At 46.9% G+C, this 19,140-nt stretch overlaps 1 protein-coding gene and 2 long non-coding RNA genes across 4 annotated transcripts in view; 2 read left to right on the top strand and 1 right to left on the bottom strand.

The window, feature by feature from the left end:
* The first annotated feature begins 10,517 nt into the window (after positions 1 to 10,517).
* On the top strand, positions 10,518 to 11,122 carry LOC140732862 (uncharacterized). Its single transcript, XR_012100167.1, has 3 exons — positions 10,518 to 10,615; positions 10,964 to 11,041; positions 11,100 to 11,122. It is a non-coding gene; the product is annotated as an uncharacterized lncRNA (long non-coding RNA).
* A 30-nt stretch (positions 11,123 to 11,152) lies between these two features.
* Positions 11,153 to 11,797, top strand: LOC140732861 (uncharacterized). Of its 2 annotated transcripts, none has more exons than XR_012100166.1 (3): positions 11,153 to 11,311; positions 11,370 to 11,543; positions 11,660 to 11,797. It is a non-coding gene; the product is annotated as an uncharacterized lncRNA (long non-coding RNA). The 2 variants fall into 2 exon arrangements; XR_012100165.1 differs by having other exon boundaries at positions 11,602 to 11,797.
* A 911-nt stretch (positions 11,798 to 12,708) lies between these two features.
* LOC140732860 (glutathione hydrolase 1 proenzyme-like) overlaps positions 12,709 to 19,140 on the bottom strand; it is a 1,003,644-nt gene continuing 997,212 nt past the window's right edge. The window contains exon 13 of the mRNA XM_073055492.1: positions 12,709 to 13,044. Within this exon, the coding sequence (XP_072911593.1) occupies positions 12,892 to 13,044 (153 nt within the window). The 3' untranslated portion in view covers positions 12,709 to 12,891. The remainder of the gene's footprint in view (positions 13,045 to 19,140) is intronic.

The raw sequence follows: 19,140 nt of genomic DNA, 5'->3' as shown, positions 1-19,140 counted from the left end.
CGCTATATGGATCGAATCATAACAGAGTGTACGGAGGCTGCATAGTGTCGCTATATGGATCGAAACATAACAGAGTGTACGGAGGCTGCATAGAGTCGCTATATGGATCGAATCATAACAGAGTGTACGGAGGCTGCATAGTGTCGCTATATGGATCGAATCATTACAGAGTGTACGGAGGCTGCATAGTGTCGCTATATGGATCGAATCATAACAGAGTGTGCAGAGGCTGCATAGTGTCGCTATATGGATCGAATCATAACAGAGTGTACGGAGGCTGCATAGTGTCGCTATATGGATCGAATCATTACACAGTGTGCAGAGGCTGCATAGAGTCGCTATATGGATCGAATCATAACAGAGTGTACGGAGGCTGCATAGTGTCATTCTACAGATCGAATCGTTACACAGTGTGCAGGGATTGCGAACTGTCATTATACAGATCGAATTGTGACACATCATGCACGGGTGGCATAGTGTCGTTATACAGATTGAATGGTTACACAGTGTGCAGAGGTTCCATACTATCATTATACAGAGATCAAAACATTACACAGAGAGCAGAGATTGCATACTATCCTTAAAGAGATATGGGATCATTACACAGTGTGCAGACGTTGCCTTCTGTCGTTATACAGTTCAAATCATTAGGCAGTGCGCAGAGATGCATACTGTCGTCAAACATATAGATAGATAGATAGATAGATACTTTATTCATCCCCATGGGGAAATTCAACTTTTTTTCCAATGTCCCATACACTTGTTGTAGCAAAACTAATTACATACAATATGATATGCATCTAAATCAATATCTCAAAAAGCATTAATAATAGCTTTAAAAATTTCTTAAGTCCTGGCGGTAGAATTGTAAAGCCTAATGGCATTGGGGAGTATTGACCTCTTCATCCTGTCTGAGGAGCATTGCATCGATAGTAACCTGTCGCTGAAACTGCTTCTCTGTCTCTGGATGGTGCTATGTAGAGGATGTTCAGAGTTTTCCATAATTGACCGTAGCCTACTCAGCGCCCTTCGCTCAGCTGCCGATGTTAAACTCTCCAGTACTTTGCCCACGACAGAGCCCGCCTTCCTTACCAGCTTATTAAGACGTGAGGCGTCCCTCTTCTTAATGCTTCCTCCCCAACACGCCACCACAAAGAAGAGGGCGCTCTCCACAACTGACCTATAGAACATCTTCAGCATCTCACTACATACATTGAATGACGCCAACCTTCTAAGGAAGTACAGTCGACTCTGTGCCTTCCTGCACAAGGCATCTGTGTTGGCAGTCCAGTCTAGCTTCTCGTCTAACTGTACTCCCAGATACTTGTAGGTCTTAACCTGCTCCACACATTCTCCATTAATGATCACTGGCTCCATATGAGGCCTAGATCTCCTAAAGTCCACCACCATCTCCTTGGTCTTGGTGATATTGAGACGCAGGTAGTTTGAGTCGCACCATATCACAAAGTCCTGTATCAGTTTCCTATACTCCTCCTCCTGTCCATTCCTGACACACCCCAGTATGGCCGTGTCATCAGCGAACTTCTGCACATGGCAGGACTCCGAGTTATATTGGAAGTCTGATGTGTACAGGGTGAACAGGACCGGAGAGAGTACGGTTCCCTGCGGCGCCCCTGTGCTGCTGACCACTGTGTCAGACCTACAGTCTCCCAACCGCACATACTGAGGTCTATCTGTCAAGTAGTCCACTATCCAATCCACCATGTGAGAGTCTACTCCCATCTCCGCTAGTTTGTGCCTTAAGATCTTGGGCTGGATGGTGTTAAAGGCCCTAGAGAAGTCAAGGAATGTAATCCTCACAGCACAACTGACCCCATCTAGGTGAGAGAGTGATTTGTGCAGCAAATACGTGATAGCATCCTTCACTCCCACCTTCTCCTTATACGCAAACTGAAGAGGATCCTGGGCGTACCTGGTTTGTGGCCTCAGATTCTGTATTATCAGCCGCTCCATGGTCTTCATCACGTGCGACGTCAAGGCAACAGGTCTGAAGTCATTCAACTCCTTTGGTTGTGGTTTCTTCGGTACCGGGACAATACAGGATGTTTTCCACTGTCTGGGTACTCTTCTCTGCTCCAGGCTCATGTTGAAGATGTGCTGTAGTGGTTCTCCCAGCTCAGTCGCACAGGCCCTCAGTAATCGTGGGGAAACTCCATCCGGTCCAGCCGCCTTGCTGGTACAGATCTTCCTCAGTTGACCTTCCACCTGTGCAGCCGTAATCCTGGGCGTGGGCAAGGTCTCCTGTGAGTGGCTATTTTCCTGTGAGGGAAGTAAGCCTGGTGTGGATTTCTGCGGTGAGGATGAGATTGAGCTGTCGAACCTGTTGAAGAAGTTGTTCAGCTGGTTCGCTTTCTCCACATCTCCACTTATGTTCGCCCCCCGCTTTGCACCGCATCCGGTGATGATCTTCATCCCATCCCACATCTCCTTCATGCTTTTTTTCTGCAGCTTTTGTTCTAGCTTCCTCCTATACTGCTCCTTTGCCCCCCTTATCTGTACTCTGAGTTCCTTCTGAACTCTTTTAAGCTCCAACCGATCACCATCTTTAAAGGCCCTCTTCTTCTGGTTTAGGAGGCCTTTGATGTGACTAGTAATCCAGGGCTTATTATTGGGATAGCAGCGAACAGTTCTAACAGGAACAACTGCATCCACACAAAAGTTAATATAGTCCGTTGTGCATTCAGTGACCTCCTCAACGCCCCCACAGAGCCCCCCTTGCAGTACATCCCAGTTAGTAGTACTGAAGCCGTCTCTCAGGGCCTGTTCAGCTTCAGGAGTCCACTTCCTAAAAGAGCGTGTGGTAGTGGGATGCCTCATCACAATTGATTTATATCTGGGCTGTAACAAAACCAGGTTGTGATCAGTTTTCCCCAATGAAGGCAGCGGGGATGCACTATATGCCTCCTCTACGTTTGCATGCAGTAGGTCAATAGTCCTATTACCCCTGGTGTAGCAATCCACGTACTGGGAGAAAGCAGGTAGTGTCTTGTCCAAAGTCACATGGTTGAAGTCCCCTGTAATTAACACCAGTGCCTCAGGGTGCTGTGTCTGAAGCCTAACAACAGTGGAGCTGATGACGTCACACGCTACCGTTGCGTCAGCACGCGGCGGGACATACACATTCACCACAATGACGCTTGCGAATTCTCGAGGCAGGTAATATGGCCTCATACTCACGGCGATCAGCTCAATATCTCTTTCACAAACGGAGATCTTTGTACTCACATGCCCGGGGTTACACCATCTTACGTTAATGTAGAGAGCGAGTCCCTCTCCTTTCTTCTTCCCACACTTTTTGGCATCTCTGTCAAATCTTACCGTAGTAAAACCAGGTAATTCTACATTTACATCCGGGATGTTAATTGTTAAACTGTGTGCACAGTTTGTATACTGTCGTTATACAGATCGAATCATTACACAGTGTGCAGAGGTTGCATACTGTCGTTATACAGATCGAATCATTACACAGTGTGCAGTGGTTGCATACTGTCGTTATACAGATCGAATCATTACACAGTGTGCAGAGGTTGCATACTGTCGTCATACAGATCTAATCATTACACAGTGTGCAGTGGTTGCATACTGTCGTCATACAGATCGAATCATTACACAGTGTGCAGTGGTTGCATACTGTCGTTATACAGATCGAATCATTACACAGTGTGCAGAGGTTGCATACTGTCGTCATACAGATCTAATCATTACACAGTGTGCAGTGGTTGCATACTGTCGTCATACAGATCGAATCATTACACAGTGTGCAGTGGTTGCATACTGTCGTCATACAGATCTAATCATTACACAGTGTGCAGTGGTTGCATACTGTCGTCATACAGATCTAATCATTACACAGTGTGCAGTGGTTGCATACTGTCGTCATACAGATCGAATCATTACACAGTGTGCAGTGGTTGCATACTGTCGTCATACAGATCTAATCATTACACAGTGTGCAGTGGTTGCATACTGTCGTCATACAGATCTAATCATTTCACAGTGTGCAGTGGTTGCATACTGTCGTCATACAGATCTAATCATTACACAGTGTGCAGTGGTTGCATACTGTCGTCATACAGATCGAATCATTACACAGTGTGCAGTGGTTGCATACTGTCGTCATACAGATCTAATCATTACACAGTGTGCAGTGGTTGCATACTGTCGTCATACAGATCTAATCATTTCACAGTGTGCAGTGGTTGCATACTGTCGTCATACAGATCTAATCATTACACAGTGTGCAGTGGTTGCATACTGTCGTCATACAGATCGAATCATTATACAGTGTGCAGTGGTTGCATACTGTCGTCATACAGATCTAATCATTACACAGTGTGCAGTGGTTGCATACTGTCGTCATACAGATCTAATCATTACACAGTGTGCAGTGGTTGCATACTGTCGTCATACAGATCTAATCATTACACAGTGTGCAGTGGTTACATACTGTCGTTATACAGATCAAATCATTACACAGTGTGCAGTGGTTGCATACTGTCGTTATACAGATCTAATCATTTCACAATGTGCAGAGGTTGCATACTGTCGTCATACAGATCTAATCATTACACAGTGTGCAGTGGTTGCATACTGTCGTTATACAGATCGAATCATTACACAGTGTGCAGTGGTCGCATACTGTCGTCATACAGATCTAATCATTACACAGTGTGCAGTGGTTGCATACTGTCGTCATACAGATCTAATCATTACACAGTGTGCAGTGGTTGCATAGTGTCGCTATATGGATCGAATCATTACACAGTGTGCAGAGGTTGCACACTGTCATTATACAGATCTAATCATTACACAGTGTGCAGAGGTTGCATACTGTCGTTATACAGATCGAATCATTACAGTGTGCAGAGGTTTGCATAATGTTGTTAGACAGAGATTGAATGGTTACACTGTGTGCAGAGTGTGACAAGATCTGAAGCTTTATTCGATATGGACTGTTCCTTTAAAAAGAGGGAGAGTGTGTATGCTAATTCAGAAGAGAGAGAGCAACCAACAGCATGTGAGTTGCCATGGTTATGGCAGGGCGGAGCTATATGATGGACAGCTGGTGTTCAGCAGTTGTGGAATAGAAAAAGGTCAATAGATAATAGACAATAGGTGCAGAAGTAGACCATTCAGCCCTTCGAGCCTGCACTGCCATTTTGAGATCATGGCTGATCATCTACTATCAATACCCGGTTCCTGCCTTGTCCCCATATCCCTTGATTCCCCTATCCATGAGATACCTATCTAGCTCCTTCTTGAAAGCATCTAGAGAATTGGTCTCCACTGCCTTCCGAGGCAGTGCATTCCACACCCCCACAACTCTCTGGGAGAAGAAGTTTTTCCTTAACTCTGTCCTAAATGACCTACCCCTTATTCTCAAACCATGCCCTCTGGTACTGGACTCTCCCAGCATCTGGAACATATTTCCTGCCTCTATCTTGTCCAATCCCTTAATAATCTTATATGTTTCAATCAGATCCCCTCTCAATCTCCTTAATTCCAGCGTGTACAAGCCCAGTCTCTCTAACCTCTCTGCGTAAGACAGTCCAGACATCCCAGGAATTAACCTCGTGAATCTACGCTGCACTTCCTCTACAGCCAGGATGTCCTTCCTTAACCCTGGAGACCAAAACTGTACACAATACTCCAGGTGTGGTCTCACCAGGGCCCTATACAAATGCAAAAGGATTTCCTTGCTCTTGTACTCAATTCCCTTTGTAATAAAGGCCAACATTCCATTAGCCTTCTTCACTGCCTGCTGCACTTGCTCATTCATCTTCAGTGACTGATGAACAAGGACTCATAGATCTCTTTGTATTTCTCCCTTACCTAACTTTACACCGTTCAGATAATAATCTGCCTTCCTGTTCTTACTCCCAAAGTGGATAACCTCACACTTATTCACATTAAACGTCATCTGCCAAGTATCTGCCCACTCACTCAGCCTATCCAAGTCACCTTGAATTCTCCTAACATCCTCATCACATGTCACACTGCCACCCAGCTTAGTATCATCAGCAAACTTGCTGATGTTATTCTCAATGCCTTCATGTAAATCGTTGATGTAAATCGTAAACAGCTGTGGTCCCAATACCGAGCCCTGTGGCACCCCACTAGTCACCACCTGCCATTCCGAGAAACACCCATTCACCGTTACACTTTGCTTTCTATCTGCCAACCAGTTTTCTATCCATGTCAATATCTTCCCCCCAATGCCATGAGCTCTGATTTTACCCACCAATCTCCTATGTGGGACCTTATCAAATGCCTTCTGAAAATCGAGGTACACTACATCCACTGGATCTCCCTTGTCTAACTTCCTGGTTACATCCTCGAAAAACTCCAATAGATTAGTCAAGCACGATTTGCCCTTGTTAAATCTATGCTGGCTCGGCCCAATCCTATCACTGCTATCTAGATATGCCACTATTTCATCTTTAATAATGGACTCTGGCATCTTCCCCACCACCGATGTCAGGCTGACAGGTCAATAGTTCTCTGTTTTCTCCCTCCCTCCTTTCTTAAAAAGTGGGAAAACATTAGCCGTTCTCCAATCCTCAGGAACTGATCTTGAATCTAAGGAACATTGGAAAATGATTAACAATGCATCCGCAATTTCCAGGGCCACCTCCTTTAGTACCCTAGGATGCAGACCATCTGGACCTGGGGATTTGTCAGCCTTCAGTCCCATCAGTCTACTCATCACTGTTTCCTTCCTAATGTCAATCTGTTTCATTTCCTCTGTTACCCTATGTCCTTGGCCCATCCATACATCTGGGAGATTGCTTGTGTCTTCCCTAGTGAAGACAATCTAAAGTACAATCTGGAGTACAATCTAAAGTACTTTTTAAATTCTTCAGTCATTTCTCTGTTTTCCATAACAATTTCACCCAATTCATTCTTCAAGGGTCCGATATTTTTCTTAACTATCTTCTTTCTCTTCACATACCTAAAAAAGCTTTTGCTATCTTCCTTTATATTCCTGGCTAGCTTGCGTTCGTACCTCATTTTTTCTCCCCGTATTGCCTTTTTAGTTAAGTTCTGTTGTTCCTTAAAAATTTCCCAATCATCTGTCCTCCCACTCACCTTAGCTCTGTCATATTTCCTTTTTTTTAATGCTATGCAGTCTCTGACGTCCTTTGTCAACCACTGTGGCCCCTTTCCCCCCTTTGAATCCTTCCTTCTCCGGGGGATGAACTGATTTTGCACCTTGTGCATTATTCCCAAGAATACCTGCCATTGCTGTTCCACTGTCTTTTCTGCTAGGATATCCGTCCAGTCAACTTTGGCCAGCTCCTCCCTCATGGCTCCATAGTCTCCTTTGTTCAACTGCAACACTGACACCTCTGAGCTGCCCTTATCCTTCTCAAATTGCAGATAAAAACTTAGTTTTTATCAAAGTCAGTTTTACAAAGTCAGTTGGCTTTGTAATCAGACACACAGAGACATGGAAGACACTGACGAAACGGACGCTGGGTGAGCTTTGTGTGCCCACGGCAAAGATGGGGTTTATGCTCACAGTGTGGACAAAGGGGTGACCGGTGGAAAGCTATCGGTGTGTTTAACCCTCGCCTGGGTCGAGATCTGTACCAAGTGAAAATGGCGCTCTCTGTTGTGTGGTCACAGTCGGTGACTTTAATAAGTTTCGGGAGCAGGAGGACGACATGGAGGATTCGATGGAATCAGCACTGGGAAGACAAAACATCTCCCTCTCTCTCCAATCTACTCAATTCAATATCCAGAACTGAACTGACTTCATACCTATCCCATCGTAAGACTGTATCATTTATCACCTGAGCTGGGAGAAGTTTGGGAGCTTTATTTACTCACTTACATATGCATATACTCTGTTAACCTGTTTGCCTTATCTGGTTTTATATTACTTTATCACGTAGTTACTAATAAAATAGTGTTTATAACAGTAGACTCATACTCCAGATGTGTTCCATTTCTGCTGGTCCTTTTAACACGTTATGGGGTACATAACAAATTGGGGCCTGCGTCCGGGATATAAACAAATTGGGGAGAGCCATGGGGTACATAACAAGAGGCTGCATACTCTCGTTAAACATATCAAGCCATTACACAGTGTGCAGAGGCTGCATACTGTTGTTGTACAGATCGAATCATAACACAATGCGCAGAGTATGCATATTGTCATTATAGATATCGACCGTTACACAGTATGCAGAGGTTGCAGACTGTCATTATACAGACTGAATTGTTTGTGTGCAGAGTTTGCATACTATCATTACAGAAATTGAATAGTTACACAGTGTGCAGAGGTTGCATACTGTCGGTATACAGATGAAATTGTTACATAGTATGCAGACTTTGCATACTGTCATTGAACAGATATCGAATGGTTACACAGGGTACAGAGGTTTCATACACTCATTAAACAGATCGAAACGGTACACTGTGTGCAGAAGTTGTATATTGTCGTTCTACAGATCAAATCGATACACAGTGCGCAGAGGTTGCATCCTGTCATTAAACAGATCAAGTCATTATACAGTGGGCAGGGTTGCATACTGTCGATATACAGATCAAATTGATATACAGTGCTCAGAGGTTGCATACTGTCGATATACAGATCAAATTGATATACAGTGCTCAGAGGTTGCATACTGTCGATATACAGATCAAATTGATATACAGTGCTCAGAGGTTGCATACTGTCGATATACAGATCAAATTGATATACAGTGCTCAGAGGTTGCATACTGTCGTTATACAGATATAGTCATTGCACAGTATGCAGAGATTGCATACTGTCGATATACAGATCAAATTGATATACAGTGCTCAGAGGTTGCATACTGTCGATATACAGATCAAATTGATATACAGTGCTCAGAGGTTGCATACTGTCGTTATACAGATATAGTCATTGCACAGTATGCAGAGATTGCATACTGTCGATATACAGATCAAATTGATATACAGTGCTCAGAGGTTGCATACTGTCGATATACAGATCAAGTCATTATACAGTGGGAAGGGTTGCATACTGTCGTTATACAGATTTAATCATTACACAGTGTGCAGACTTTGCATATTGTCATTATAGAGATTGAATCATTCCCAGTGTGCAGAGGTTGCAGCCTGTCATTATGTAGATCAAATAGATACACAGTGCGGAGACGTTTTATACTGTCGTTATACAGATTGAATCGATACACAGTGTGGAGAGGTTCAACACTGTCATTATACAGAGAGCGATTTGGTACATTTGTGTACAGAGGTTGTATACTGTCATTATAGAGATCAAATTGTTACACAGTGTGCATAGGTTGCACACTGTCTTTCAACATATCAATTTGTTACACAGTTTGCTGAGGTTTCTTACTGTCATTATACAAATCAAATTGTTGCACAGTGTGCAGAGGTTGCATACTGTCGTTTTACAGATTGAATTCTTACATAATGTGCAGAGATTGCATACTGGACGCCAAGAAAGTGTTTGATACAGTTGAATGGGCATACTTATTTAGTATGCTTGAGAAATTTAATTTTAGCCTGAAATTTATATCTTGGATTAAATTGTTATATCATACCCCTTTGGCTTCTGTACTTACCAATAATCTAAGATCTCCTTTTTTTCAGTTGTTTTGTGGCACTAGACAAGGTTGTCCTCTTAGCCCATTGCTGTTTGATATTGCCCTGGAAGCTTTAGCTCTTGCTACTTGTGAATCACCTACTATACTTGGCATTTCCCATGGGAATGTGATACACACGTTATCATTACATGCAGACGATTTGTTATTATATATTTCTCATCCTGAGAAATCCATTCCTGCTGTTGTATCCTTGCTCAGTAACTTTTCTGGTTATAAATTGAATCTTAATAAGAGTGAACTTTTCCCTTTAAATCCGCAGGTTCTGATATACAGACGTTTACCATTCAGATTGATTACGGACTGTTTTACTTATCAGGATGTTATAATAACGAAAAAGCATAAGGATATATTTAATGCCAATTTTTTACCTTTAACAGAGCAGGTTAAACAATTGCTTACTAAATGGTCCTTACTGTCTTTATGATTGACTGGTCGAATTAATGCTATTAAAACTCTTTCTGAGCTAGAACGTTGACAAGCATAGATGGAACTGCAAATGGCTGCTGGGTTTGCACGTGTTCTCCTGACCCAGCAGGGACTAGTCTGAGAGGCAGGTGGAGTGGTAACAATCACGTCAGACTGCCCACTGTGGTTGTTAGCACTGCTTTCAGGCTGGGCATGATGGGGTGAGGCTGGCAATGATTCGAGGCTGGGAATAGGTTGGGAAGTTTGGAATAAGTTGGGAATGGTTTGTAAAGGCTAGGGAGGCTGGGTGTGGTTGGGAGTGGGTTTGAAGGTTGGGAATGGTTTGTAAAGGCTAGGGAGGCTGGGTGTGGTTGGGAGTGGGTTTGAAGGTTGGGAATGGTTTGTAAAGGCTAGGGAGGCTGGGTGTGGTTGGGAGTGGGTTTGAAGGTTGGGAATGGTTTGTAAAGGCTAGGGAGGCTGGGTGTGGTTGGGAGTGGGTTTGAAGGTTGGGAATGGTTTGTAAAGGCTAGGGAGGCTGGGTGTGGTTGGGAGTGGGTTTGAAGGTTGGGAATGGTTTGTAAAGGCTCGGGAGGCTGGGTGTGGTTGGGAGTGGGTTTGAAGGTTGGGAATGGTTTGTAAAGGCTAGGGAGGCTGGGTGTGGTTGGGAATGGGTTTGAAGGTTGGGAATGGTTTGTAAAGGCTAGGGAGGCTGGGTGTGGTTGGGAAGTTTGGAATAAGTTGGGAATGGTTTGTAAAGGCTAGGGAGGCTGGGTGTGGTTGGGAGTGGGTTTGAAGGTTGGGAATGGTTTGTAAAGGCTAGAGAGGCTGGGTGTGGTTGGGAGTGGGTTTGAAGGTTGGGAATGGTTGGTAAAGGCTAGGGAGGCTGGGTGTGGTTGGGAATGGGTTTGAAGGTTGGGAATGGTTTGTAAAGGCTAGGGAGGCTGGGTGTGGTTGGGAGTGGGTTTGAAGGTTGGGAATGGTTTGTAAAGGTTAGGGAGGCTGGGTGTGGTTGGGAGTGGGTTTGAAGGTTGGGAATGGTTTGTAAAGGCTAGGGAGGCTGGGTGTGGTTGGGAATGGGTTTGAAGGTTGGGAATGGTTTGTAAAGGCTAGGGAGGCTGGGTGTGGTTGGGAGTGGGTTTGAAGGTTGGGAATGGTTTGTAAAGGCTAGGGAGGCTGGGTGTGGTTGGGAGTGGGTTTGAAGGTTGGGAATGGTTTGTAAAGGCTAGGGAGGCTGGGTGTGTTTGGGAGTGGGTTTGAAGGTTGGGAATGGTTTGTAAAGGGTCGGGAGGCTGGGTGTGGTTGGGAGTGGGTTTGAAGGTTGGGAATGGTTTGTAAAGGCTAGGGAGGCTGGGTGTGGTTGGGAGTGGGTTTGAAGGTTGGGAATGGTTTGTAAAGGCTAGGGAGGCTGGGTGTGGTTGGGAGTGGGTTTGAAGGTTGGGAATGGTTTGTAAAGGCTAGGGAGGCTGGGTGTGGTTGGGAGTGGGTTTGAAGGTTGGGAATGGTTTGTAAAGGCTAGAGAGGCTGGGTGTGGCTGGGAGTGGGTTTGAAGGTTGGGAATGGTTTGTAAAGGCTAGGGAGGCTGGGTGTGGTTGGGAATGGGTTTGAAGGTTGGGAATGGTTTGTAAAGGCTAGGGAGGCTGGGTGTGGTTGGGAGTGGGTTTGAAGGTTTGGAATGGTTTGTAAAGGCTAGGGAGGCTGGGTGTGGTTGGGAATGGTTTGTAAAGGCTAGGGAGGCTGGGTGTGGTTGGGAGTGGGTTTGAAGGTTGGGAATGGTTTGTAAAGGCTAGGGAGGTTGGGTGTGGCTGGGAGTGGGTTTGAAGGTTGGGAATGGTTTGTAAAGGCTAGGGAGGCTGGGTGTGGTTGGGAATGGTTTGTAAAGGCTAGGGAGGCTGGGTGTGGTTGGGAGTGGGTTTGAAGGTTGGGAATGGTTTGTAAAGGCTAGGGAGGCTGGGTGTGGTTGGGAGTGGGTTTGAAGGTTGGGAATGGTTTGTAAAGGCTAGGGAGGCTGGGTGTGGTTGGGAGTGGATTTGAAGGTTGGGAATGGTTTGTAAAGGCTAGGGAGGCTGGGTGTGGTTGGGAGTGGGTTTGAAGGTTGGGAATGATTTGTAAAGGCTAGGGAGGCTGGGTGTGGTTGGGAGTGGGTTTGAAGGTTGGGAATGGTTTGTAAAGGCTAGGGAGGCTGGGTGTGGTTGGGAGTGGGTATGAAGGTTGGGAATGGTTTGTAAAGGCTAGGGAGGCTGGGTGTGGTTGGGAGTGGGTTTGAAGGTTGGGCAGGGCTTGAGGTTGCAGTGGGCTGGGCTGGATTTCAGAAGATTGGAAGTGGGTGGCACAATGGTCCAAACACAATCAGTTTCAGAGAGAGCCGGCAAAGGGATTTGCATCTCTGTGTCCGGCTACGTGTCTGAACTGAAAACACAATTTACATTCCTGAGTTCCTCCCCAACTCCAGATGTTTTAAGAGCTTCTGCTTGTGAATGTTAAAGTATCTGACAAAGGTGCAGACAGGTAAAGTTGCCTGTAAGTGGCTGTGGTGATATCGCGTGCAATGATGTGCCAATACATGATTGGACAGAGCACTGAGCATGTGCGGGATTGCTAGAATGTTCCAGCACGGTTAAGACATGTTTGTTTATTACTGTAAATAAAAGTTCTCTAATTCTTCCAGAATATGATTCTTTACTGTTAACCTGTTTAAACAGAGGTAACATAACACTGGCCATACTTCAACAGTACATTGGATCATCGGATCCGATTACAGATTGGATTGATCAGTTTGGCTCCTGCCAGTCGAACTCCTCAATCTAGGCACAGAGCTGTACAGACCAACCGTTCAGGGTCCTCAGTAACCTGCTGGTTCTCCTCCGTTCCGGTGGTCTGACACAGCATCCCACCATTCTCCGTTCCGCACGATGGCCTGGACCACGCTTTTTTTTTTTGGCTCGTCTGTGACGTTCAGTGTCTGATGTCTATCCTCCAGGCCCGTTCGTACCTCCTGAAAACAACAGCAACACGTAATTTGCACAGGCTCCTGGTCAGGGGAGGATTTTGTCGAGCATGTGGGGAGACACGCGGATAGGCGCAGTTAGACCTGGCGTGTGGTGGGCAGTGAGCAGTGATGATCCTGTGCTGTTTCTAGTCTGCTCAGTGAAACCAGGCCTGATGCTCACCCCCTACAAGAGAGATACTTGCCAAGCAGACAAGCCCACACCACGGCAGGGCCAGACCATCCGAATCTTGCCAAAACTCTCATCTCAGGGCAAAAACTACTCTGCAGATGCTGTGGTCAAAGCAACACGCACAACACGCTGGAGGAACTCAGCAGGTCGGGCAGCATCCGTGGAAACGAACAGTCAACGATTCAGGCCGAGACCCTTCGACAGGACTGAAGCAGGAGGGGGCAGGGGCCCTATAAAGAAGGTGGGGTGGGGGGAGGGTGGGAAGGAGAAGGCTGGTAGGTGCCAGGTGAACAACCAGTAAGGGGAAAGATCAAGGGGTGGGGGAAGGGAAGCAGAGAGGTAAGGGGAATGCACTATGGGTAGTAGAAGGAGATGGAATCATGAGGGAGGTGATAGGCAGCTGGAGGAGGAGACAGAGTGAAAGTGGGATTGGGGAAGGGAGGGGGAGGGAATTACCGGAAGTTGGAGAATTCGATGTTCATGCCAAGGGGCTGGAGACTACCCAGACGGTATATAAGGTGTTGCTCCTCCAACCTGCGTTTGGCCTCATCATGGTAGTAGAGGAGGCCATGTATGGATATACGTATCCTAATGGGAATGTGAAGCAGAGTTGAAGTGGGTGACAACCGGGAGTGGAGGTGCTCGACGAAGCGGTCTCTCATAACTATGTCGACTATACCTCTTCCCACCCTGCCACATGCAAAAATGCTATTCCCTATTCCCAGTTCCTCTGTCTCCGCCGCATCTGCTCCCAGGATGAGGCTTTCCGTTCCAGGACATCTCAAGCGGTTTCCCTTCTGCCGTCATCAATGATGCCCTCACCCGCATCTCCTCCATTTCCCGCACTTCAGCCCTCACCCCATCCTCCCGTCACCACAACAGGGACCGTGTCCCCCTTGTCCTCACCTACCACCCCACCAGCCTCCGGATCCAGCACATTATCCTCCGCAACTTCCGCCACCTTCAACAGGACCCCACCACTAAGCACATCTTTCCCTCTCTACCCCTCTCCGCTTTCCGCAGGGATCATTCCCTCCGTGACTCCCTGGTCCACGCATCCCTCCCCACAGATCTCCCACCTGGTACTTATCCCTGCAAGCGTAAGTGCTACACTTGTCCCTACACCTCTCTTACCACCATTCAGGGCCCCAAACAGTCCTTCCAGGTGAGGCAACACTTCACTTGTGAGTCTGTTGGGGTGATCTATTGCATCCGGTGCTCCCGGTTCGGCCTCCTCTACATCGGCGAGACCCAACACAGATTGGGGGACCGCTTCATCGAGCACCTCCGCTCCATCCACCACAACAGACAGGATCTCCCGGTTGCCACACACTTCAACTCTGCTTCACATTCCCATTCGGATATGCCCATACATGGCCTCCTCTACTGCCATGATGAGGCCAAACTCAGGTTGGAGGAGCAACACCTCATACACCATCTGGGTAGTCTCCAGCCCCTTGGCATGAACATCGAATTCTCCAACTTCCGGTAATTCCCTCCCCCTCCCTTCCCCAATCCCACTTTCACTCTGTCTCCTCCTCCAGCTGCCTATCACCTCCCTCATGATTCCGTCTCCTTCTACTACCCATAGTGCTTTCCCCTTACCTCTCTGCTTCCCCTCCCCCACCCCTTGATCTTCCTCTTACTGGTTTTTCACCTGGCACCTACCAGCCTTCTTCCCACCCTTCCCACCCTCCCCCCACCTTCTTTATAGAGCCCCTGCCCTGACAAAGGGTCAGTCTTTGACAAAGGGTTGTCTTCAGTCCTGACAAAGGGTCGCGGCCCGAATCGTTGACTGTTCGTTTCCACGGATGCTGCCCGACCTGCTGAGTTCCTCCAGCGTGTTGCTCTAATTTCACGGTGCCTGGTGTTTTCCACCCTTCCTCCCTGCACCTGCCCCCCTTACACCCACCCCCACTTCCCTCTGCCGCCAGTTAGCCTGGCTCAAGGAGAGACTGCAGCACGTTGTGTTCAGACTGAACCGACCGGGCCTGGAACTGGGAAGAGGGTCAAACAGTAAGTGGAGCACACAGCCGATTTGTGTGGGAAAGGCCACAGGTTCTGGGACGTCTCTTCAACTACTTCTGCTCCTCAATCTTATGGTCTTCTATTCATGCTGGTATCTTTCCCGTGACACCATGAGCTCTCACCTTGTTAATCAGCCTCATGTAGCACCTTGTCAAAAATTGAAGAAAATAAACATCCATTGACTCTTCTTTGTCTATCCTGCCTGATATTTCCTGAAAGAATTCCAATAGATTCATCAGGCAAGATTTCCCCTGAAGGAAACCATGCTGACTTTGGCCTGTTATATCATGTGCCTCCTAGTAACTCAAAACTCATCCTTAATGATGGACTCCAACATTTTCCCAACCACTAAAGTCAGACCAACTGGCCTATAATATAATTTCTTCTACCTACCTCTCCTCTTAAACAGAGGAGTGACATTTACAATTTTCCAGTCCTCTGGACCCATTCCAGAATCTAATGATTCTTGAAAGATCATTAGTCAAGCCCCCACGATCTCTTTGGCTGCCTTTCAGAGCCCTGGGGTGTGTCCGTCTGGTTCAGATAGCTCACCTACCTTTCAGCTTCCCGAGCACCTTGTCCTTAGTGACAGCACGACACTCACTGCTGCCTCTTGACACTAGTTTCCAGCACACTGCTAGTGTCTTCAACAGTGAAGACAGATGCAAAATACTTATTCAGTTCCTCTCCATTTCCTTGTCTCCACTTACTACCTGTCAAGTGACATTTTCCGGCAGTTTGATATCCGGTCTTCCCTCTCTTTTACTCTTCATATATTCGAATAAAGTTTTGGTATCCTTTTGCTTTTCTGCTGTTTTTGACTTCCCTTGTCAGACACAGTTGCCTCATCCTTCCTTTCAGTTCTTCATCCTTTGGATATATCTATCCTGCACCTTCTGAGTTATCCCCAAAACCTCAGAAAATGCTGTTCTGTCCCCTTCCAATCAACTTTGGCCAGTTCATCTCCCATGCCAGTGTAAATCCCCTTTCCTCCACTGTAATACTGATACACCTGTCTTTATCTTCGCCCTGTCAAACTGTCAGGTGATTTTGATCTCATTATGATCGCTGCCTCCTAAGTGTTCCTTTATGTCCATCTCCCTGCTTTAACCTGGTTCATTACACAACACCCAGTTCAGAATTGCCTGTCCCCTAGTGGGCTTAACAACAAGCTGCTCTAAAAACCATCACATAGGAATTCGACAAATTCCTCTCTTGGGATCCAGCACCAACCCAATTTTCCCAATCTACCTGCATTTTGAAATCTCCTATGACCATCATAACTTTGCCTTTTTGACATGCATTTTCTGTTCCCCATTGTAATTTGTAGCCCACATTCTGGCCACTGTTCGAGGCCTATATACAACTCCCATCAGGCTCTTTTTACCCTTGCAGTTTCTTAACTCTCCCCACAAGGATTCTACATCTTCCAATCCTATATTGCTTCTTTCTAAGGATCTGACTTCATTTTTTACCATCAGAACCATGTCACCCCCTCTGCCTCCCATCCTGTTCTTTCCATGCTAAGTGTATCCTTGGATGTTAAGCTCCTAACTGTGATCTTCTTTCAGCAATGAATCAGTGATTCCCACAACATCATACCCGCCAATCTCTAACCACATTACATGATCATCTGCCTTCTTCCATAAAGTCATGAATTCAAATATAACACCTTCATTTCTGTATTAAGCAGCCTTTTCGATTTTGCCCCCATGTTACACTTCCACTCATCACACTGACAGCAATTTTGCTCTATCATCTGCCTGTTCTTCTTCACAGACTCACTACACACTGCACCTACTTGTGTACCAACTGCCCCATCCTCTGCCCTATCACTCCGGTTCCCATCCACTGTCCTATCACTCCGGTCCCAATCCTCTGCCCTATCACTCCGGTTCCCATCCTCTGCCCTATCACTCCGGTCCCCATCCTCTGCCCTATCACTCCGGTCCCATCCTCTGCCCTATCACTCCGGTCCCCATCCTCTGCCCTATCACTCCGGACCCCATCCTCTGCCCTAACACTCCGGTCCCCATCCTCTGCCCTATCACTCCGGTCCCCATCCTCTGCCCTATCACTCCGGTCCCATCCTCTGCCCTATCACTCCGGTCCCCATCCACTGCCCTATCACTCCTGACCCATCCTCTGCCCTATCACTCCGGTCCCCATCCTCTGCCCTATCACTCCGGTCCCCATCCTCTGCCCTATCACTCCTGACCCATCCTCTGCCCTATCACTCCGGTCCCCATCCTCTGCCCTATCACTCCGGTCCCCATCCTCTGCCCTATCACTCCGGTTCCCATCCTCTGCCCTATCACACCGGTCCCCATCCTCTGCCCTATCACTCCGGTTCACATCCTCTGCTTTATCACTCCGGACCCATCTCTGCCCTATCACTCCGGTCCCCATCCTCTGCCCTATCACTCCTGACCCATCCTCTGCCCTATCACTCCGGTCCCCATCCTCTGCCCTATCACTCCGGTCCCCATCCTCTGCCCTTTCACTCCGGACCCCATCCTCTGCCCTATCACTCCGGTCCCCATCCTCTGCCCTATCACTCCGGTCCCCATCCTCTGCCCTATCACTCCGGTTCCCATCCTCTGCCCTATCACTCCTGTACTCATCCTCTGCCCTATCACTCCGGTCCCCATCCTCTGCCAAATTAGTCTAAACCCTCCCCAACAGCTCTAGTGAACCTGCCTGCAAGGGTATTGATCCCCCTGGAGTTCAGGTATAACCACTCCATTTTGTATAGATAAAACCTTCCCTAGAAGAGGTCCCAGAGATCCAGAATCTGAAGCCCTGCCCTCCACACCACTCTCTCAGCCACTCATTTATCTGTACCACCATCCTATTCCTGCCCTGACTAGCACGTGGCACTGGGTGTAATTCTGGGAAAAGGAATTCCTCCTCCTCTGTAATCCGTGACCTCATTGCTGTTTTGTCTCTGTTCTCTACAGTTCCCTGGAGCAGGGAATTCCAAAGATTCACCACTTCTGGGAAAAGGAATTCCTCCTCCTCGCCACCTGGAAGGGATGACTCATTCTGAAGTTCTCTCCACGGTCTAAATCCCCCATCAGGGGAACATCCTGCACCCAGTCAAAGCCCCTCAGAAACTGTGACCACCCTTCAGTGAGCTTTGGCTCAGTCATATTTGACCATCTCATTTCAGGAATCAAACTGGTGCAGGTCCCAACGTCAGTCCTGTGGTCAGGGGCCAATCTGTACAGGCAAGCAGTAGAGCAGGTTTACTCAACCCCCCCCCCCACCCCACCGCGCCCCCACTACAAAGGCAACGTCCTGCTAGCTTTCCCAATGACCTTTCTACTTTTGTGCTAAAACGTCAGAGACACACAAGACACTGAAAGATTCCCGAGCAAACAAAAATCAACGGCTGGAGGAGCTCGGTGGGTCAAACAGCACCTGCAGAAGGAAAAAGTCAACATTTGGCATTCATTTACTCATGTTTTATTGATTGAATATTGTATTCCCCTGTGTTGTTCAGATTATTAAAGCAAATACAACCTACATTAACAGAATGAAAATGGAGTTACGTGAAAAAACTTGTTTCCAGTAAACTTCCTTAGACGGTAAATCCACCTCCCTCTGTTATTCCACTATAGCCTCTTGTCTGGTCTTTGTACTGAAGTACAGTCTACATCTCTGTCGTTTGCATCATTCTCCTAATTTGTAGCTGTTTATTTTCACTGTATCACTCTGCGCACTTCATACAAACAAGGAATCTCATGGCATTCTGGTGAATGCAACAGTAAACTGATCTGAATTTGAGCACATTACGTGTGCAAGTTGGACCAAGGACAGCAGGAACATTGATTCGGAGAATGCTTACTCATATTATGTCGTGTCGCATGACATGGACGACC

Source organism: Hemitrygon akajei, chromosome 9 (assembly GCF_048418815.1).
Source record: "Hemitrygon akajei chromosome 9, sHemAka1.3, whole genome shotgun sequence".
NCBI classification, from domain to species: domain Eukaryota; kingdom Metazoa; phylum Chordata; class Chondrichthyes; order Myliobatiformes; family Dasyatidae; genus Hemitrygon; species Hemitrygon akajei.
This window is presented reverse-complemented; position numbering and strand designations above follow the sequence as displayed.